This window comes from Notolepis coatsorum (genome assembly GCF_963971535.1).
Source record: "Notolepis coatsorum genome assembly, chromosome: 2".
NCBI classification, from domain to species: domain Eukaryota; kingdom Metazoa; phylum Chordata; class Actinopteri; order Aulopiformes; family Paralepididae; genus Notolepis; species Notolepis coatsorum.
This window is the reverse complement of record NC_140166.1, coordinates 220,363,355-220,386,161: the sequence shown is the minus strand read 5'-3', so window position 1 is coordinate 220,386,161 and position 22,807 is coordinate 220,363,355. Positions and strand designations below refer to the sequence as shown.

General features: G+C 46.0%; 1 protein-coding gene across 1 annotated transcript; it reads left to right on the top strand.

Annotated features, from left to right (window-relative positions):
- Window positions 1-18,009: 18,009 nt before the first annotated feature.
- On the top strand, window positions 18,010-22,167 carry LOC311223779 (complement C1q tumor necrosis factor-related protein 3-like; the record flags this gene model as incomplete). Its single annotated transcript, XM_084308546.1, has 3 exons — window positions 18,010-18,257; window positions 19,969-20,106; window positions 21,890-22,167. Exons 1-3 carry the CDS (start codon window positions 18,047-18,049, stop codon window positions 22,165-22,167), a joined length of 627 nt encoding a protein of 208 aa, XP_084164672.1. The 5' UTR covers window positions 18,010-18,046.
- Between the last annotated feature and the right edge of the window lie 640 nt (window positions 22,168-22,807).

The window sequence follows — 22,807 nt, the reverse complement described above, 5'->3', positions numbered from 1 at the left end:
CATTAACACTTTCAGTGCCAGCAGGGGGCGCACGATCTAGTGCTTGAATGCCCACCATCCACTTCAATGTTGGCGTTAATAACGCCTAATCTATGTGTAACTGAGGGGTACAATTCCCTGACTGTATTGATAAGTATGGTATTATTAAACCACTACCTCTTGTACTTTAACTTCTGGCCATCCAGTACATGATATAGATATGATGAACACTTTCCCACCTGATGAAACGAAGTCCACACAAATGTACAAATCGAATATTTAATATAGCAAAAGGTATATACAACGTTCACTTGTTTACACTTATGATTTGAAATGCACTTGTATGGCAAATGAGTATTCGTAGGTAAATCAACATTGAATGTCCAATCTCTGGTTACGCAGGGAGTAAGTATACAACCCGGTTCTTTAGGGAACTATAGCGATGGTACTTAAATGATTATAGCTGGATACACTAAGGGGGGGGGGTCCTGCTGGTTGTAAGACAGTAGGAGGGGGGGGTTAGAAGAGCCGCTGGCGGTATCCCATCTGGCCGACGATTTCTTGGGAGAATTCAAAGTCTTGAACACGGTGCCCACAGAACCTCGGTCCGCAGATGAATACAGCTGGACCCTCTGGTGGACGGTAGCTGCCGGTCCACAACGGAGAGACGTGAGGCGACCTCACTGGTGTAGAGCGCCGTCTCACCTAGACTCCTCTCCGGGGGGTAGTTCCAACACTCAGCAGTGTTGGCCGTTATCCATGGAATAATCAAAGCACCCAAAGCATAATCCAAGCCGTGGAAGGCTCGCCGTCGTCCGGGTAGAGTAATCCAATGTACAGGTCCAGTCGCCCTGGCCCGGAGCTCCTCGGATGCAAGCACCACTAGTGGTCTGCCCAGCCTGGTTAAGACTCCAGATAACGTCAGGAACGATGGGGGTGCTGCTCACTTTATAACTCTAACCGAACGATGCACCATACATAAATAGACTATTATTAGCTTAATAGAATACGTCCAACTCGACGGTATAGTGCCAAACTATGACAATTCAACTATTAATCCACACGATATCTCAATGCCTATTCTGAGGCCAAGTAGGCCTTACTGCACCACACGTGCGTCGTGGGTGAGGCTTCGCGTCTGTTACTCGGTTGGAGGGTAAAGAACTAATGGACTAAAAGAAAGTTCTACTTTACTTGCGCCATATATATATGCGCTGTGAACAAATAGTACCATTCGTATTTCGCCAGACGTATTCCTACGCGGAACCGGGCTTGCCACGACATGTTGGGCGGCACAATTGAACTTGAACCTAGGGGTATGGCTGCTGGCGCCAGGTTCTCGTCCAATGGTGGAATGAAACTATTATGGGCTGTTTAGTAGACTAAAGGGATATTCAGTGCATATTGTACAAGGAATATACAGGGGATATCAAACGATATACAAATACTATTAAATATATATATATAAATAAATATATATATTCGGTTTAATCTGATCCTTCACAACAGCCGCCCCCTAATTAGTCCCACCTAATTAGCTAAGCAGAGACAGATTAACCGCACTGTCTACCACTCAAGGTCCGCTGTAAGGGTCAGTCAACTCACAAAGTCATGGGGTCATGGTCATCATCGATAGTATCTGGGAGTCGGGGCAGTTCTATTAGCCTCGCCACGGGTCGTGTGTAAGTTCGCCCTTGGACGAGTACTTTAGCTGCTCGGACCTTGCCATCGGCACCGGTGATCACTTTGCTTACGCGGCCAGCCGGCCACATAGCTCTGGGTAGTGACTGGTCGATAATCATGACGACTGTTCCTTCTGTCAAATTGTCTCTCTCTTTTACCCACTTCTGGCGGGTCTGTAGAGACGGTAGGTAGTGGAGTAGGAAGCTGCTCCAAAACTTGTCAGCTAGTACTTGACTGTACCTCCACATTCTTCGGCCGTTCGCTTCTTCAGGCCTGTACATTGTCTGGGGTAGCGCGGGGTCCAGCCGCCCCATTAAGAGTGTGTTGGGGGTGACTGGGTCGACATCTGCTACATCACTGGAGACGTAACCGAGGGGTTTTGAGTTCAATACTCCCTCAATCTCCGTGAGGACTGTCATTAGGACTTCTTCCGCCACAGTCTGGGCCCCAAGCACGGCGTACAGGGCTGTCTTTATAGAACGTACTTCTCGTTCCCAGGTTCCACCGAAGTGGGGTGCGTTCGGGGGATTAAACTGGAAGTCAATCTGGGATGGAGCTAGGTGGGTCTTAAGTTCTGGGCCCATAGCTTGGAAGCTCTCTCTCAGCTCTCTTTCTCCGCCTTTGAAGTTTGTCCCGTGATCAGACAACAATGTAGACGGTTTTCCTTTCCGTGATGTGAATCTTCGGAAGGCCATAAGGAATGAGTCTGTGCTCATGGTCGGAAGGAGCTCGATATGTATCGCTCTGGTGGTCATGCATTTGAATACAATACCCCACCGCTTCTCGGTTCCTCTTCCTCTCTTTATATACAACGGGCCAAAACAGTCCATGCCTGTGGAGTGGAATGGCTTGTCGCCGAGTCGGAGGCGACAGGGGGGTAAGTCAGCCATCCGTGGTATGCTGGGCTGCGCGCGCCACTTTCGGCAGTCTAGACAGGTTCGCTGGAAGCGTCGCACCGCTTCTCTTCCTTGAAGTATCCAATAGCGACGTCTGATCTCCGCGAAGACTCTCTCTGCTCCTGCGTGGTGTACATCCTCGTCGTATTTCTTTATGATCAGCTCTGTGACCTTGTGTCGGCTGTTCAAGACTATCGGGTACTTAATGTCATCCGGTAGATCGGGGGCTCTCCGCAGGCGACCACCCACTCTGATGAGATTATGGGCGTCACTCTCGGGTGCCAGGTGGAGCAGTCTGCTGTCTGATGGGACGGGCTTTCCTCCCTGTAGACAGTCTAGCTCATCGGGGAACGAGTCTCTCTGGGCTCGTTGTAGTAGAAGAAGTTCTGCTTCTTCGTAGTCAGCTGCTGAAATGGTGGTGGACTGAATCTCTGGGATGGTCGCCATCCAGGTCTCGCTGCTGGCAGCCTTGTCCGCGGGGGAGAGGCTGCGCAATACGTGCGGGTCACTGCTGGCCCACTGCCTGAGATCAAAGCCGCCTTTGATCAGGGAGGCGCGTAGCTTGATTAGGAGAGCCTCGGCTTCTTCTTGAGTCGAAACGCTTTGTAAACAGTTGTCCACGTAGAAACTGTTCTTCACACTGTGTCGGACCTCTTCATCTGCTGCTGGGTCCTCTGCGACGTGTTTCTGTAGTGCAAATGTAGCACAGCACGGGCTGCATGTGGTTCCGAAGGGGAGTACTTCCCACTGGTAGATGGCTGGGTTCTCATCTCCGATCCTCTCTCTCCATAGGAACCGCAGCAGGGGCTTGTCCTCCTCCACTAGTCTCACCTGTAGGAACATCCCTTTGATATCCCCGCTGATAGCCACCTTGTCCTGGCGGAAGCGCAGTAGCACGCCTATTAGGGAGGGGCCGAGTGTGGGGCCGGGCAAGAGCTCTTTATTCAGATTTTGGGATCCGATCTGGTAGCTGCAGTTAAACACAATGCGATCCTTGCCGTTGTGGTGGACCTTGTGATGCGGCACGTACCATGATTCGGTCGTCTGATCGGCCTCTTTAATGTCAATCTTTGTCACGTGTCCCGCTGTGATTAGCTTCTCAATCTCAGCGCGGTACACACTCTCTTGAGCGGGGTCTTTGGCTAGGCGCCGCTCTGTGTTCAATAGATAGCGCTCCGTGGCGTCTTTCTTTGCGTGAAAGGTGGGCATTCCCTCTCGCCTCAGGAGTGGAGTTGCGTATCTCATCACTCCGCCGACTGTGACTCTCTTTGTCCCTTGCTCGAGTAGGTTGATGGCGTAAATGTCTTCTTTAGAACGAATATCTTTCTTTTCGTTCTTAAAGGGCATTGTCTCTAGTGTCCATAGCCTCTCGACATGCTGCAGGAGAGTGGTGTCTTCTTCTGTCGTTCTGGAGTGGAGGCAGCTAGTGGCTGCTGTTCGGTTGAGAGATTTAGCGAGGGGGCCTTGTAGGGTCCACCCTAGGTGGGTCTCGACTGCTGCAGGACAGCCTCGGGGTCCTGTATGGACCCGGTCAATCGGGACTATGAGTTCTGCATGGTCGGAGCCTATCAGCAGGGTCGGGGTAGCGCCGTCTATGAGCGGGATAGGTAGTTGTCGCAGGTGCACATATTTATCCATCAACTTGGCGATAGGGTAGGTGTACTGCGATAGTCCTATTTCTTGGCTGGTGAAAGCATTTGTAATCCTATACCGTCGCTCTGGCTGCCCGTTTGCTGCGATAGTGAAGGAGACATTCTCGCCCTTTATCGTCTTTAAATCTCTTCTTATTGTCCGAATCGTCATTTCGTTCTCGCTCCCCCGCAGTCCCAGCTGGGCCGCAGCGGACGCGAGCAGAAGGGTCTTCTCTGACCCGTCATCAAGGACGGCGTAAGTGTCCATGACTTTATCTTGGTAGCTCAATGTCACACGGACTACCTTTAAGAGCACTTGGGCGCCGCTGCTGCTGGCGGGGTCAATGTACATGACACTTGCCTTGGTGCCGCTCGATGGTGCAGGTGAAGGCCGTCTTCTGTTACTGTCGTGTAGTATATCTAGATGGGCTCCGTCGCACCGACTGCACCTTTTCTTTAGGCGGCATTCGGCTGCCATGTGTGGTCGCGCACATCGGTAACAGCGCCTGTTGGACTTTATCCATTGACTCACTTCTTCTGCATTCATCTTTGTGAACAGGTCACATTGTGACAGCCAGTGTTCTTTCTCACAGTAGGGACACACCATCTTCCACTTCTCTTTTCTCGAGGGGGTACTGTGGCTCTTGCTGCTCGGTACTGACTCTGATTGGTGCATGACAGTCACCGATCTTCTTCCATCATTTATTCTCCTGGGTCCCTCTCTGGAGCTTGGCGTGCTCCGCCCGAACGTATCCAGTCGTAAGCTGCTGACTTCTCTCGCCAGGAAGTCGGCTAGATCAAGGAGGGATGGTTCGGGGCCGTTAGGATCCCGGTAGTCTCTCTGCCGCCTAAAACGCTCTTGTCTTGCGGGTGGCAGCTTCTCCAGAATCCTCTCGACGTTAGAGTTGGCGTATAGCTCATGCATGCCCTTTTCCCGTTGCGCTCCCAGCATCCCTACCAGGGACTGCACTTTGATTGACAGGTCGTCTAATGAGCGATTGTCTGTTGCTGGGGGTAGGCGATCAATATGCCTTATCTCTTGGATTACGTAATCCCATATACGTCCATATCTCTGGTCCAGCGCGGCTAGGGCCGCTGTGTATGGGGTCGTAGAGGTGGCATAGGCTAGCGCTATATTGTGCGCTCGCGGTACTTTCAGGTGCTTCAGTAATATTGCATACTTGTGGCGTTCATCAGCGACATCCACCATCATTGTCTCTAAGCACATCCGGAGCTCCGTGTACTGTGCTCGATTCTCATAGGTGAAATCTGGAAACGACGGCGTGGCAATGTATGACGCCGTGGATGGCTGATACATCGGCGAGCGTTGGGGGAGAGACCTCCTAGGCGAGTCCCCTCTTGCGCCTCTCTGTGGGCTGGTACCGACAGGGTACCATGGCCCGCTGGTCCAGGTGCTATTCCTCGGGGCTGGTCGTGCGTCGTGCTCACCCGTGAATAGAGTCGGGGGTCTGTAGCGCAGCGCCGCGGGGGTATAGCCTGGGCTGTACTGGACCTCCTGGTCCGGTGGAGTACTGTGCTGTCGTCGGGCTTGGTTCTCCTCCTCTCCCTCTTCTTCCTCTATCAGGTCTTCCAGATCCTGTAGTCGTTGATTTAGCTTCTCCGCAGTGTATGCCGCTCCTTCCTTGTAGCTGGGTCTCGCTTGGACCGGTCTGGGAAGGGGGTCTGCGGGGGGTATAGGCTTGGTCTGTTGGTCAAGTTCAGGGTCGCTTGCTCGGTTAGGAGACGCTGCCCTTGACTGTTGTCTCGACGAGTTCCTTGAACCCCTGGCGGAGGGAGAGGGTGTTGCCTTGCGGATCAGCTGCTCCATAAGCTGCGCTTGTAACTTGTCGCGCTCGACTTCGCGCTTGGTGAGATCTGCTTCTCTTTGGGCACCGGCAGCGGCGCGCTGGGCGTCGGCCCGGTCTCTTGCCATATTCTCTTCCGTCTGAAGGCGTCTCATCTCCAGGCGTGTGCGCTCTTCTTCGCTCCATTGCTGTGCTTGGAGTCGATCGCGTTCGCCCTGAAGTCGATCACGTTCGGTAGAGGCTGTCAGGCTGACGAGGAACGCCTGTTGTAGCATCCTCTCCGCTTCGCTGGGGGAAGGCGGTTGTGGAGGTGAGCCGCTCCTGTGTGTACTCGTTGGGGGGTCCTGGAGCTCTATTTCCTCGGCGCTCTCCTCCTCTTCTTCCGTGCAGAGTTCTCTCTCTGTAGGGTTGTCTTCCTCCCGGGGCTGGTCGGGGACTACTTCTTCGGTATTGGCGGGGGGTAAAGGCATGTCAGCTCCCTCCTGGTCCCCACCGTGAGCTTGGTCAGTTACATTAGGACCTACTAGGGCCTCTGTGGTCGGGGAAACCTGGTCGTTAAGGTCAGACATAATTTTACTTTCTACTTTTACCGCGTTTACCGTTTGTCGAAGGCTAGGTAGTTGACTGACAGCGTAATCCTCTAAGTACTGAGGTGGCTGTCGTCTGCGCCGCGGGCGTTCTACGTTAGGAGGACCGTTTCGTGGAGTGTTCATCATAGGCCATTTTAATATTAATAACACTATATTAATATTACACTAGTTACCCTCCGGCTCGAAGGACCAATTGTAACTGAGGGGTACAATTCCCTGACTGTATTGATAAGTATGGTATTATTAAACCACTACCTCTTGTACTTTAACTTCTGGCCATCCAGTACATGATATAGATATGATGAACACTTTCCCACCTGATGAAACGAAGTCCACACAAATGTACAAATCGAATATTTAATATAGCAAAAGGTATATACAACGTTCACTTGTTTACACTTATGATTTGAAATGCACTTGTATGGCAAATGAGTATTCGTAGGTAAATCAACATTGAATGTCCAATCTCTGGTTACGCAGGGAGTAAGTATACAACCCGGTTCTTTAGGGAACTATAGCGATGGTACTTAAATGATTATAGCTGGATACACTAAGGGGGGGGGGTCCTGCTGGTTGTAAGACAGTAGGAGGGGGGGGTTAGAAGAGCCGCTGGCGGTATCCCATCTGGCCGACGATTTCTTGGGAGAATTCAAAGTCTTGAACACGGTGCCCACAGAACCTCGGTCCGCAGATGAATACAGCTGGACCCTCTGGTGGACGGTAGCTGCCGGTCCACAACGGAGAGACGTGAGGCGACCTCACTGGTGTAGAGCGCCGTCTCACCTAGACTCCTCTCCGGGGGGTAGTTCCAACACTCAGCAGTGTTGGCCGTTATCCATGGAATAATCAAAGCACCCAAAGCATAATCCAAGCCGTGGAAGGCTCGCCGTCGTCCGGGTAGAGTAATCCAATGTACAGGTCCAGTCGCCCTGGCCCGGAGCTCCTCGGATGCAAGCACCACTAGTGGTCTGCCCAGCCTGGTTAAGACTCCAGATAACGTCAGGAACGATGGGGGTGCTGCTCACTTTATAACTCTAACCGAACGATGCACCATACATAAATAGACTATTATTAGCTTAATAGAATACGTCCAACTCGACGGTATAGTGCCAAACTATGACAATTCAACTATTAATCCACACGATATCTCAATGCCTATTCTGAGGCCAAGTAGGCCTTACTGCACCACACGTGCGTCGTGGGTGAGGCTTCGCGTCTGTTACTCGGTTGGAGGGTAAAGAACTAATGGACTAAAAGAAAGTTCTACTTTACTTGCGCCATATATATATGCGCTGTGAACAAATAGTACCATTCGTATTTCGCCAGACGTATTCCTACGCGGAACCGGGCTTGCCACGACATGTTGGGCGGCACAATTGAACTTGAACCTAGGGGTATGGCTGCTGGCGCCAGGTTCTCGTCCAATGGTGGAATGAAACTATTATGGGCTGTTTAGTAGACTAAAGGGATATTCAGTGCATATTGTACAAGGAATATACAGGGGATATCAAACGATATACAAATACTATTAAATATATATATATAAATAAATATATATATTCGGTTTAATCTGATCCTTCACAACACTATGTATTAAATTATGTGTCTAATCTGCCCGTCGCTTATCAATGACTAGTTTTCCAGTCAACATTGTCGAAGCGGATTGTTTTTTTATCGGTTCATTTTCGTTTTATAGCATTTTGAAAAGCCCTCATTTTCAAGAAAAATAAAAAGATTCCATGATAAAAGATGTTTACTGGAATATTCTAGAATACACAAAAACTGTAATTTTTCTGCCTATTTATGAATCGTTTTCAAATAAACGCTAGATTATCGATAGTATATGTGTACGTATGCACGCTGGGGCCGCAAGCTGAAAATCGATTCTCTGATTTCCTCAAAGCGATCGCGCACACACACACACACACAGGGGACACGTTGATATCTCAGCGAATACAACTCTGATTATCCCAAGACTGGTCAAATAGATTCCTTACCTCAGATCAGATGTTCTACAAAAAGATTATTCCAATTCCTGATCGCCATTCCAAAAATCGATCACTACTGTCTACTATCGATTGGCTACTGTGAATATATATTCCAGGCTGATTCCCGTCCCGCGATGACTTCCATGTTGAGCAGACGGCTTGCCAGCTCAGGGAGCCAGCTGGCCCCGCCTCTACATATCGACTGATAAAACGATAATTGTCGTCGTGGGCATTCAGGGGGGGGGAGCTGATAAAACGTCATATGACGTGATGGGCACTGAAAGTGTTAAGAATTGACTCTCAAGCGGTTACATGAATGTACTTTTTATTGGAACATTGGCTTTTGGATCATTTATGTCACGTCTGGGTGACGTCTCAGTAAGTGGTTTCGGAGATTTGTTGTATTTCCACAATCATTATCTATGTCTGTCACTATAGCCAATGGAAATGCTATAAATGGTCACGTCGGCTGGGAGAACCAATGGAAAATGCTCGATCTCTTGGGATTATGAATCGATAATCGCTCATTCAATGCTCATTGGATTAAAGCAGCTTCCTCCAGAGTAGTCACTTTACCCTAGGTTGTGTTTTAAAGGAGAAGCTACAAGAGAGAGAACAAGGTTGTGTTTTAAAGGAGAAGCTACAAGAGAGAGAACAATGTTGTGTTTTAAAGGAGAAGCTACAAGAGAGAGAACAAGGTTGTGTTTTAAAGGAGAAGCTACAAGAGAGAGAACAGGGTTGTGTTTTAAAGGAGAAGCTACAAGAGAGAACAAGGTTGTGTTTTAAAGGAGAAGCTACAAGAGAGAGAACAGGGTTGTGTTTTAAAGGAGAAGCTACAAGAGAGAGAACAAGGTTGTGTTTTAAAGGAGAAGCTACAAGAGAGAGAACAAGGTTGTGTTTTAAAGGAGAAGCTACAAGAGAGAACAAGGTTGTGTTTTAAAGGAGAAGCTACAAGAGAGAGAACAGGGTTGTGTTTTAAAGGAGAAGCTACAAGAGAGAGAGAACAGGGTTGTGTTTTAAAGGAGAAGCTACAAGAGAGAGAACAAGGTTGTGTTTTAAAGGAGAAGCTACAAGAGAGAGAACAGGGTTGTGTTTTAAAGGAGAAGCTACAAGAGAGAGAACAAGGTTGTGTTTAGGGTTAGTAAAGGGTTAATCTTCTGTCGTGTGGCAGTGAAAGGGTTAAAGTGCATTGCAAAACATGCCATGTTTCTGGTGGCACAGAAGCTAAAAGCAGATTTTCCTAATAAAAAAAAACACATGTTCCACAGATTCAAGGAAGTCATATACAGTTATATAATATAAAAATTGCCACAGTGATGAGATCATTTCATACTCAAGAAGATATTTTGCACTGAGAGCTTCTCAGATGACCTCTTAGTCAGTGTGTATTTTCATCTAGCAGACAATGGGCCCTACTTTGCTGAGCTGTTTCATTTCAAATCTCTGCCTTTTTATTATAAATAATTGGTCTTTCTTTTTTTCTTTTTTTACATTTTAGACATATTCTTCCATGCTATCGACTGTTCAACAGCGCTGGAGGCAAGAGTCTTCTCTCTCTCTCTCTTTCGTGTCTTTTCTTTTCTCTCAAAGAAATAGGAAATCATTTGAGTGTTTATCCTAATTGCCGTGGGTATTGTGAGGCAGTGGGGGACGTTTAGTCTCCTCTCGCTGCCGAGCGATGGGTCTTTGTTCAGGTCCAGTCCCTCTCTCACCATGGAGTATTATGTAGCTTAGAGGTGAAGGTTTGAAGTTGTGTTGTTTGAGTGTGGAGTTGCACATTGTGGTAAAGTAGAATGTTTTCTAGCTACTGTAAATAGCTAAAGTCATAATGACGATAATTCAACACAATTACTCACTGTTACTCATTTCCTTTGACCATATCAACGTGTGGTATATCCACATCCAGGGAGAGTTAGATGCATAGATTTCATTCACGCTGGGGACTTTTTTTTTATATGGCCAAAAATATAATGTGCACAAAGACGTATAACACAATAAGAGAACATATTACACAATAAGAGAACATATTACTGCACAATAAGAGAACATACTACACAACAAGAGAACATACTACACAATAAGAGAACATACTACACAATAAGAGAACATACTACACAATAAGAGAACATACCACACAATAAGAGAACATACTGTATAATAAGAGAACATACTGTATAATAAGAGAACATACTACATAATGTAGGGGCGACAGTGGCTCGGGAGGTAGAACAGTCGTCTGACAATCCGGAGGTTCCTGGTTCGATTCCCGCTCCTCCCGGGCAGCGTGTCGATGTGTCCTTGAGCAAGACACTTAATCCCTAATTGCTCCCGATGAGCAGGTTGGCACCTTGCATGGTTGCCTCCGCCGTCGGTGTGTGAATGTGTGTGTGAAATGTGAATGTGTGAGTGAATGGGTAAAATGTGAGTAACAAATTGTAAAGCGCGTTGGATAAAAGCGCTATATAAAAAAGCAGCCATTTACCATCAATAAGAGAACATACTACAGAATAAGAGAACATACTACACAATAAGAGAACATACTACACAATAAGAGAACATACTTCACAATAAGAGAACATACTACACAATAAGAGAACATACTACACAATAAGAGAACATACTGCGCAATGCCATGTAAATATAGAAGGAACTAACCTGTGTTTCCTTCACGTCTCGAGAACGGTTTGTCCGTTCACACTTGGCCGGTGTATTTCTGGGAATCCAAGGACCCTTGGGGTTACATTTTTACCAAGAAAGACAGAAGGGGCGACAGTGGCTCAGCAGGTAGAGTGGTTGTCTGGTAATCGGAAGGCTCCTGTTCGGTTCCCACTCCTCCCGGCAGCGTGTCGAAGTGTCCAACATGCCCACCTCAACTCAACAACCAGGACTAAGTATGGGTTATAAAACCCACAACCAGGACTAAGTATGGGTTATAAAACCCACAACCAGGACTAAGTATGGGTTATAAAACCCACAACCAGGATGTAGGACAGCTCCTGCCGCCTGGGTGAGCTGATCATGTTGTACCGCAGTCAGCTCCGTGCCGCCCGTCATTATCCCAGATACAAATCTAGCCCGCTGTGCGACATTAGACGCAGCAGCCAGCGACTGTGTACCCGCGACGAACGACTGGTCACTCCAATACGCCAATCGCCTAGCCTATTTTCCCTGGAGAACCGGCTTGCATAACGGTTCCCACACCACATCCGGACAGAGGAGAGCGGCCATCGGCCTATCAAGCCGTGGCACACCCTCTCTCATACCTTCAACCAACCCCGCCACCCGCGTAACTGGTACGTAGGCGGGAGTAAGGCCCATGATGTGAGACAGCACCTGGCCCCGACGAACATAGGCCCCCATTGAGGGGAAAAATGGGTAGACAACGTCCACCCCTCTCACCGGGCGACGCTGCCAGAGATGACCTATGAGATCATCGGGGGCAGGAGCAGGCAATGGCTGCGGCAGCGGCACGCCGTTTGCAGCGGCCGCTACTGCCATGAGCTCGGGGAACAAAGCCTGCAGTTCCCCCTGCAGACCTTCCTCCACCGAACCCGCATCCCTCACATGCAGCAGGCTTCGACCGGTTGAGGAGCCACAGTCTGATGTGGCTGATAGCAGGGCATCCTGCCGATGAGGCCGAGGTGTTTCCCCGACATCCTCGAACAAGGCGCCCCAAGGAGACATTTCACCCCCCTCCAGTGTTACCTGGACGGGTGGGATACTCGCCTCCACTGGGCCTTCAAACAAGAACCCGTCCAACTCTATCATGTAATCCTCTGTTTCCATAGGGCAGACAGAGACCGACGCATCCTCGCTGGTCTCCAGCAATTCCCCAAACCCAGGCCGTTCGCGTCTGCAGGACACCATCTTGCGACGTGAACGAGCAGACGCGAAAAGTTTGCGTCGCAAATCCTCCGGGACCAAAGGAACCAGCCGCTCAAGAACGGACGATTCCCCGGAAGCAGAGGAACCAGAGCCAGGACCAGGCCATCGCAGAGGCGACGGCACCGGTGCACCGGCTCCTCGGAGAGGCAAACTACCCATCGGCTGCCTCCCGGGCGTGGCTGGCAACCACGAAAGTGGCAACAGCCCCGCACTAGAACGCACGACGGAGGCGGGAATGGAGAACCGCTGGTGAAGAATGGGTCTACGACTCTCCGAGGTAGACATTATGACTTAGATTTTTCTCTTGAATATTTATGAGAGAAGAAAAAAAAAAGCACAATGTAAACACGTCTCAACTTTCTTCAACTAGCAACCTCGTCAAGTGGGGATCTACAGAAGGCACTTCCTTGTGGTGAAAGCGAAGAAGGAGGCGAGTAGGTGGCCACACACCTGCTTATGAAGGTAAGCTGATAGGGGTGTGGTCAGACGAATATTGGGATGTAAAGGTACATTGTGGAATTTTTATTCAGTGCGCGTGCACAAGCGAGGTACAGTGCAGAGAGTGACGCCGAGCGAGAGCCATTACGAAACAGAACCCACAACCAGGACTAAGTATGGGTTATAAATGCAGGACTGGTTCAACAACGTTACAGGACCAGTAGGCTTACGTTAGTTCTTGTCTCCAAGGTGACAAAATATGTAATGTATATATATTATATACATGTAAAAATATACAGCCGCGAGAAGAGATTGCAATCACGCTTCAGTGCTTCAAGTTGTATCTTCTGCTTGGACTGTGTTTTCACTGGTGGGCAGCTGAACAGAGGCAATTTGTTCTTGGGCAGGGTATCTGTGCTTTGTTTGCTGCTCCAGGCGTTCTTCCACAAAGGTCTTGTACTGTTGTGCACCAAGGGACTCCACTTTCCTTACTGTGTGTGCAACTGATGAACTCATGATGTCTTTAGAGTCAAGCACCAGGAGATCCTGACTCTTCAAGAAATGGGTTCCCCATCTCTTCGATCACTGCTGTGAGGGACCCAACATGTTTTATGAAGGTTTCTTGCACTGCTGGCTGCTGCTTGTGGTGACGATTTTCACTTTCTGGGGTGCTTTCATTCTCGAAATCTGTAGTCATTCTGGCCATTTCTGGACCTGCCACCATCCAGCGATGCAGTGCCCCAGGATTCTTTGTCAGGCCAACTGCTCCACCAGATCCTTTGATGAGTGAGTTGTTCTGTTTCGTGGCAGTGGTCAATTGCAATAGCAGAGAATTTGTGACTTGTTTTATGCACAACAAACTTTCCAACACGGAACTCCTCCAGGATGGCTGGATGTTTATCAGAGAGGACCATCATGTCACAGACATGCACTGATAGCCACCTGGAGTAATGAGTGTGGTCCAGAGCAAACATCCAGGGTAGTAGCTGTGTGAGGGTTTCCACATAGAGCTGAAAGTTGCCCTCCTGCAGTGATCTGACGTATATGAGCATGAGGACCTCAAGTGATAAGGTTTTCAACCAGTAGTCGAAATGCACACTTTCCCTGACTCGCTGTAGGCATCATTCTTCAAATGTTGGAGGGGCCGCTTCAGGTATGCAGTGCTGATTGGAGGCCAGGGGCAGTAGCTTGTTTAGGTCCAGCTCAGCGGGTATCTGTCCAAATTCTTGAAATTCAAGAAGATGCCTGGCCAATGACACATAACCACTTGGCAGAGAGCACAGAGTTCATAGTTGGTGGAGCAATGCAGCTTCTTAGATGTAGAAGGCTGGGCTGGATCAATCAGGATATGGCGTTTTGACATGACACAGGCACAGTGTTGCATCAAATTGCTGAAGAGTGTCGTAGGCTACCTTGCCAGTAGCTAGCTCTTTGGAGGAATTAATGGTGAAGATGTTGGAGGTGGATTGGCTAACATTGTACAATGGCTAGCTAGCTCGCTAGTTGCTAGCTAGATATCTAACTGTATTTAATTTCATTTCATTCATCATCAACAACATTTCATTCGTCATCAACAGCTAGAAATAGTATTTGATCAATAAGAACATGATACAAATGCTCACCTGTCCATACATCAAAATCTCTTCTCTCTCATGTGCACTCTTTTCAGGCTAAATCATGCAACAAACTGACACATGGACACAAGGCCATGGCTGAGCAAGTGAATGTCTTTATTAGAACAAAACCATTTTAACAAACATATATATTATTATAAAGGAGAATAATGGGACGAAAAGTGGAAAAATGCAATGCTGAGGTCAATGACCCCTCAAGGTCACCAGAGGTCAGTCTGAAAGTGTTTCCACGTCTGAAATCAAACATTGGGGTATGTAGATGATATGCTGAAAGTTTCATGCTTCTTTCATAAAATGCACAATTAGTTTGCTTAACCGCCCCACTTCTGCCTTATGTCTCTGATCTTGTTTTGAGTTTATTTTCTAGAGTAGACCATGTTCTCATGTATTTCGTTCATAATGTTTATGGACAATGGGATGGGAGTGGAACTTTGGGTTTCGTTCCCTCCTAGCACTGTTTTCTTTTTTTAAATAATGTGCTAAATAAATAAACTAAACTAAACTAACTATACAAGAACCTGTCAAACGATCCTTGGAAAACAATCTCTAAAAAGGAAAAAGGTAATAAACATTAGATACATCTAAGCGTGCATTCTCCCTCCACACCACCGGGAGGCTTTTCCATAAGGGACAACAAACTGATCACAGAATATTGATACGCAGCCAGTCACATGACCTGAGCCTTTGGAATAAGCACAATGTTTAATGTTGCAATGGGCTCCAGCTCGTCACATGTCTGTGTAACCGTCTGTAGTGTGGTAGTGAAAGGGTTAACCTTCTGTAGTGTGGTAGTGAAAGGTTAACCTTCTGTAGTGTGGTAGTGAAAGGTTAACCTTCTGTAGTGTGGTAGTGAAAGGTTAACCTTCTGTAGTGTGGTAGTGAAAGGGTTAACCTTCTGTAGTGTGGTAGTGAAAGGTTAACCTTCTGTAGTGTGGTAGTGAAAGGGTTAACCTTCTGTAGTGTGGTAGTGAAAGGTTAACCGTCTGTAGTGTGGTAGTGAAAGGTTAACCTTCTGTAGTGTGGTAGTGAAAGGGTTAACCTTCTGTAGTGTGGTTGTGAGAGTTAACCTTTGTCGTGTGGCAGTGCTAAAATATATATCTCATCAGCACCAGACAACTCCATCAGCACTATGTCCACTTCCTGACCAGTATATTAACTGCACTGGTGAACGAACTTTGTATTTTTTGTATTACATTCTTTTATTTTGTAATTGTATTTTCACATATTCAAAAATATGAGGAAACATGCTGGGGAGATTCTCTCTCTCTCTCTCTCTCTCTCTCTCTCTCTCTCTCTCTCTCTCTCTCTCTCTCTCTCTCTCTCTCTCTCTCTCTCTCTCTCTCTCTCTCTCTCTCTCTCTCTCTCTCTCTCTCTCTCTCTCTCTCACACACACACACACACACACACACACACACACACACACACACACACACACACACACACACACACACACACACACACACACACACACACACACACACACACACACACAGTTCCATTCTCTCATTGTGCAAAAGGGGCAATGGTAACGCACCTAACAACACTCCTTCACATACACATCCTCATGCACGCACACATACAACATGTTTGCAGACATATGCTAGCAATAAGACAATGCATCTTTCTCATATCTATACTATGTAATATGTGCATGTAGAAATGGCGGCGTCTATATTAATGCCAGCCCAAGAGTGCTTCCGCATTCGCCTGATTGGCCCGGTAACGCAATCCAACGCGCATTTTCTTTTTTGCCACTCACACGCGTTTCTTTTTTGCCACTCACACGCGGAAATGGAATACATATTATCCAAACGAGGACCAGATTCACCCATAACGCCATAACGTTATTTTGCTGTACATTGTAACGTTAACGCAATGCAGCTGTCAACTGTACTTTACATATTATCCAAACGAGGACCAGATTCACTCATAACGCCATAACGTAACACAGCGCACCCTAACTGCTTGTGTATTCTAGCAGTGTTTTAGAGGTTATTTTGTGAAGTACCTTTATCTGCACTGAAACATACATTTCTACAGTACATGCAGTTGTTGAGGTAGATAACCGTGATTATGTTTATTTATTTATCTATCTCTCTGTGAGCAAAACCTATTAATATTACATATGTGTTGGCGGAATTGCGTCAATGTTTGTTATGAATAAAACACCCGAAATAACATAACGTTACAAAGTACAGTTGACAGCTGGGCTGTGTTAACGTTACAATGTACAGTCGCGCGAAATAACGTTATGAATGCCCGAAATAACATAATGTTACAAACAGTGGTGCAGTCGTAATATGACAGTAGGCCAAACGCCACGTGCACGCGCATACATGTTCCCTCGGTTGCGCACAGAACAGATGATTCGTAGCCAGGAGCAGGTATTCAGACAGTCCAGGGATGTTGACGGAGAGAGAGGTCAGGCAGGCAGGCAGAGGTCATCCACGGGAATCCAAGATGGGGGAACAGGGAGTGGAGCCAGGCAGGAACTGTGAGCAAAAGGAGGACAAGGACGTTAGAAGCACAACAGAACACGGACTGATGAAGAGAACAACAAGGCACGAGAATACGGACAGACTGGAAATAAGGAACTACGATCTGGCAGCCTGGTGGCACCTGGGCCAGGTCTAAGTAGGGTTGGTAATCAGCCGGTAGATGTCACTCAGCCGCTCCTCCGGCTGACACACACCTGCACCCCATAGACCACTACACTTCCGCGTTACATTGAAATCGGGGAGGAGATTGCGGGTAGGAGCAAATGAATGAATGTGGATGAGAGCCGTGATGTAAGTGGTTGCAGCTACGGCTGTGGGGGTGCTGGAGACATGATCGAATAGACTTGTATGCGCCTGAATCTCCTGAACACGGCGCGACCCATTCCTAATCCATCAGAACTAAAACGGCAGAGAAAAAGCCCATTTTTAAGCACCTATTCCCCATGCACATGCGCAGATTCCCCACGGATTGTGACGCCACGCACACCCACCCTGGACTGTTCCATCAGAGGGGGGAGCTTCGGTGGCCAGTGTCCAGTTATTTTAACTTCACTGTTTTTTATTTATACTTCTTGTTGTTTATCTTATTCTTTTCTTAACCTTGTCTTTTAACTGCCTTGCATACTGGGCTTACTAACTGTACCCTGTGTGCCACTGTTTTATATTTCATACTTATACACTGTTTGTCTTGTTGTTGTTGTCATTGTTTGTAACTCCACTGACACTTTTGCCAAGATCATTGTTGTAATCTTGACTGTTTTGTTTGTATGCCCTGTAAGGTGACCTTGGGTGTTTTGAAAGGCGCCTCCAATGTTCCTGTCTCCATAATAAACTGGTTTAGATCCTGATGGGTCAGTTCCTCTTTGGTGAGCTTGCTTTGAGATAAGAGAAAAGACTCCCCCCCCCCCCTTCTCAAAGTCAACTGGTATTAGTATAAGAAGAGGTGGCCCGCAAGCAGAAGCAGAACCCAAACCACAGAGACACACATCGTATACTTTACCCTGATAGGATCTGGCAAAATGTTGAAGACCGCTTTCTGTTTCCTCTTTGTGTTCCTTGGATATGTGTCCATGGAACCTGTGGAATCTGAAAGCTTAAAGCATAGACTTACAGTCCTTGAGAAAAATGAAGATGCCAGCAAGAAGGAAATCAACCAGCTGAAGGTGAAGGTGCAAGAACTGATCGAGCTGCAGAGACAATCCACTCCACTGAACAGAGATAAGAGAGCAGGTAATTAATTAACACAATTAATTTCTCAACAGTATGTATAATTGGTAACAATCGAGGGGGCACAAGTAATGAATATTTACCTAAGAACTAATAAAGAACTATTAATTAAAATGTGGGAACATATGGAAATATATTGTTAACGTTTAGAATTAAAGCCAAGCAGGTAGATAATTGGGATTTGAGAGTCAAATGTAATAGTTATTCACTGAATATGTCATAGAACCTTTTCACAGTGACCGTTTTGGTACGTCATCACAGGTGCAATGATATTATATATAGGTGTGCAAGGGCCCTGGTGCAATGATATTATATATAGGTGTGCAAGGGCCCTGGTAAACACAGGTGCAATGATATTATATATAGGTGTGCAAGGGCCCTGGTGCAATGATATTATATATATATATAGGTGTTATATTATATAGGTGTGCAAGGGCCTGGTATTTTGCACGCTGTCCTGTCGGAATGGTTGTGACACATTTAAATGGAATGCGACCATAATTAATGTTTTTAATTACACCTGTGATGACATGTTAAAATGACCACTGTGAGAAGGGCCTAAAGCAACACTTACTCCTACAGTTATTGTATTGTATTATTATCGTTATTTATTGTTATTATAATAGTGTTATTATTATTATTAGTGTTATAATAATAATAATTATTATGTTCTATTATTTATTTTATTGTGCTTCTTGAAGTAAAGTGTAATCATTTAAGTGTAAGCCTTGTCAGCCACACGCCTAATGGGGCCACGCTCCAATCTGTACAAGCACTGAAATAAATGCTGAGACCTACTTTGGTGCCTCAGTGGCTGAGGTGACAAGCTACAGTTCTTACTTAGGAGTTTTTTTTTCTTTATTTGAATTTTTTTTACTCCGACAGCTCTCAACCTCTTAACAGGCACCGCCAAAAGTGGCCATTTTCTAACTTGAATTTGAGGAGTGCATACTCTTTTTTGCAATCCAAAATACTATACTTTATATTTATAGCACATGCATGAGCCTGGTCCCTTTTGAAAGAGGACATTCTGAAGTACAATAAAGATAATTCACACAATAAAGATAATTCACTTTTAGTGCTAATGAAATAGAGTAACTAAAGGTTACTGAACTTGAGTTGTAGAAAAACGCGTTACTCACGTTGTTCTGTAGTAGTTGCAAAATCCAAAGTAGTATATCCAAAAAAATTGGTATGGCTGAAAAAACACCCTCGGTCCATAGCCTGAAGTCTTGTGTAGTACATGTCCAGATTTCATAAATATCCGTTAAGAAATTAGTGATATAGAGCGATTTTGGTAAAAAGTGAAGAAAAAAAAAAGGTCTGCAGGTTTCCATTTTCTCATAGACTCCCAAAGCATTCGGCGCATAAGTTTCGCTCGTGACTTTTCACCTAGATCCCTGATTTGTTCATCCCCATGCAGGGTATCATTGGAAAGCCACACTCATTGGATACAACCCTCTCCAATAACTTTCGATATCGCCAAGTGATTGACGGAGCGAGATCCTCGGGAGTCGGGAGTGGTATTCGAAAAAAAAAAAAAATCTGCTAAAGACTTTGGCGCATGCCTCACATATCGGCATGTAACTCAAGAACCGCTGATCGGATCTATAGGCTATATTGTATTAAAAAAAATCTTTATTAAATTTGTTTTACTTCGACAGCTCTTCCTATGCAATGCTCATTGCTGAAAATATCTCTCTTCTTAATTTAGCCTACGTTCCAGGAGACGGAGTGGCATTCTCTGCTTCATTATCAAATATGGAACGAGTGAGAGTGTCTGGTGTCGGTAAAACTCTGATCTTCAAACACGTCTTCACCAACTTTGCCAATGCTTACAACAGGATCACAGGTAATGTATCTGGGGGTTGAAATGTTTTGAGCCTGCAAAGTTTTTGATGAGTGTATATTTCCAATGAAGCCTGCATTCATTTTAACTGCCATGTTATACGTTACATTTACACAGAACACAAGTGAAATAATGCTTTTGATAAAATGACTAAATAAAAATGTAGTATAGGCAAGGTAGATTCCTTAGTAGCAAAGTGCAGTAAAAGATAGTATGAAGGTTAGTAGTTCTTTGAAATATTGTTTGTGTGTTAAGCAGGGGTGTAACGGTACGTGTATTCGTCCCGTGAATTTACGGTACGGCCGTCACGGTGCGGTACGCGCAGCCATACGGCGAATACGCCCCACAGCGCACACACACGAGTCATGCATGCAGGCACTCGTGAGGTCCGTGCGAGAACAGCATTTACATTGGAACAGCTGCAGGGTCATTACACTTTACAGTTTTCTTGTTCGCCCAATAACGTTAACCAAATGAAACCAATGGAAAGAAACACACAGGCGTCGCCGACACACACACAGATTCGGCTCAAATAAGGGACTAAACACGTTTCGCAATTATGCCACATCAATGTGGAACGCCCTACCCAAAGCTGTAAAGGAATGTGGATCACTACCCACTTTCAAAACCTCTCTCAAGGGACACCTACGGGAGACTGCAATTCAACACTGGCCCCTGTAAATATCCTAACCCAATCATTCCAACCCCCTCCAATGTACAGTCATTTACCTAGTATGGTTTTGTCAATAGTTCAATGTACAATTGTGTTTGTTTGTACAGTGTCTCCTCCCCCCCCCCCCTCAATGTACAGTGTTACTTGTTTATACAGTATGCCCCCCGCCCCCCCCCCCCCCCCAACCACCTCCAATGTAAATTACCCAGTATGGTTGTCAATATCCCAATGTACCCAACCCCCCCCACCCAACCTCCAATGTACAGTTTCTACGTCAAATGTATATACTCCCTTTTCTTGACTCCTTCTGTATCACAAACAGTACTGTATTTGCAAATCTGGTATGTCATAAATGTATAGATGTAGCAGTACTGACTATCTGTATGTCATGTATGTCATATATGTCTATATGAATTGAAAATGGGGGACCCTGATGGAAACAAGACAAACGTCTTTCTCAGGTCTGCATCCCCTTAACAATTGTATGTATTGAGCCGTACTGTATTGTACCCATTCTGCAATCTGTTAAATAAAGTTTTCATTCATTCATTCATTCACACACGCCAACAAACACATCAACATTCTCCCCCGCCGGACTCACAGGCGCACAATCAATTAAAAAAATAAACATACTTTTCCGGACTGATCATCTGAGCTCCACTGTGTTTAAATCCAAATAATCCTCTGCCATTGTTGTAATATGTCATCTGTTGTCTAGTATTCAGTCTTGTCGTGAAGTTAAATTCTCTCTAGAAGTGAAAGTAAAACTTAGCAAGGATAAGTTGTTAAAGGGGCAGTAGGCAAGTGGATGCCTGAACACAGAATGACACCAGTATCACTGACTACCATGGCAAGCCTATAGAACATTATTCTATTTAATAATAATAATTATCATAAATATAATATATACATTTAAAAAAGAAAAAGAAAAATTATATTCATAATAATTATTATAAATATTTTTTTTCTGTTGTACCGAACTCGTACCGAACCGTGACCCCAATACCGAGGTACGTACCGAACCGTGGCTTCTGTGTACCGTTACACCCCGTTAAGTGTTACATTATTATGAATGTTATAATAAAATATCTTTACAATGTCCTTCTGTCAAAGGTATCTTCACTGCTCCAGTCGGAGGCGTGTATCACTTCACCTTCACGACCCTTGGCCACACCAAACGTTATACCTCAGGTGCCAAGTTGCTGAAGAATGGACAACTTCAAGTCAGCACCTACTTCTTTCATGATCGGGCTCAGTTTGGCAGCACCAGTGGCACAGTGATTCTGCAGCTTGATGTTGGTGACAAGGTCAGGCTTATCCTGTGTGAAGCTGTGTATGATGATAGGGAGCACCACACCACTTTCAGTGGCTTCCTGATCTTCCAAGTGTAGACTGGTGTACTATTGGTGGTATTCTCGTGACATGTCGGGTCAATCAATATACTGTAGCTCAACACCACAGCTCACTGGCCATGTTGTCGTTTAACCATAACCAAAAATAAGACTTAAATTACTTTGAAAGCGTATTGTAATCAGTAAAAAAAATACGTGTATGCCTATAATCAGTAAATTGAACCTGTACCTTTTGCAGCAGTGGTAATCTGTGTGTGTTCTCTGTGTAAACAGAAATGTTTGAAACCCTTTCCTTTCCTTTGGCATATCTTTTACTGAATATATGAACTACTCTGAGTGCATCCATAGCTTGGTGTTCAATCGTGTGTGGCTGCTCTTGATCTGTGCCAGATAAACTCTAGTAGTTAAATGTGGAAGGAGGGGCTGGGAGGCAGTGAAGCCATCACAGGCTTCTTCACCTGACAGAGAAAGGGTACGAGAGTTGTCTTTGAAATGAGTTGTTTTTATTATTTTACCTTATTAAACAATTCTGGCAGTATATCCATCCTAGTCTCAACATTGCCTTGTATGTACAGTACTCTGGTGTCTGGGGTGTAAAGCTGTCTGGAGTGTGAGGTGGGCGTGGACACTTATGGCCCAGTGACATCGTATTGGCCAACGTTGAAATGTATTCCTCTTT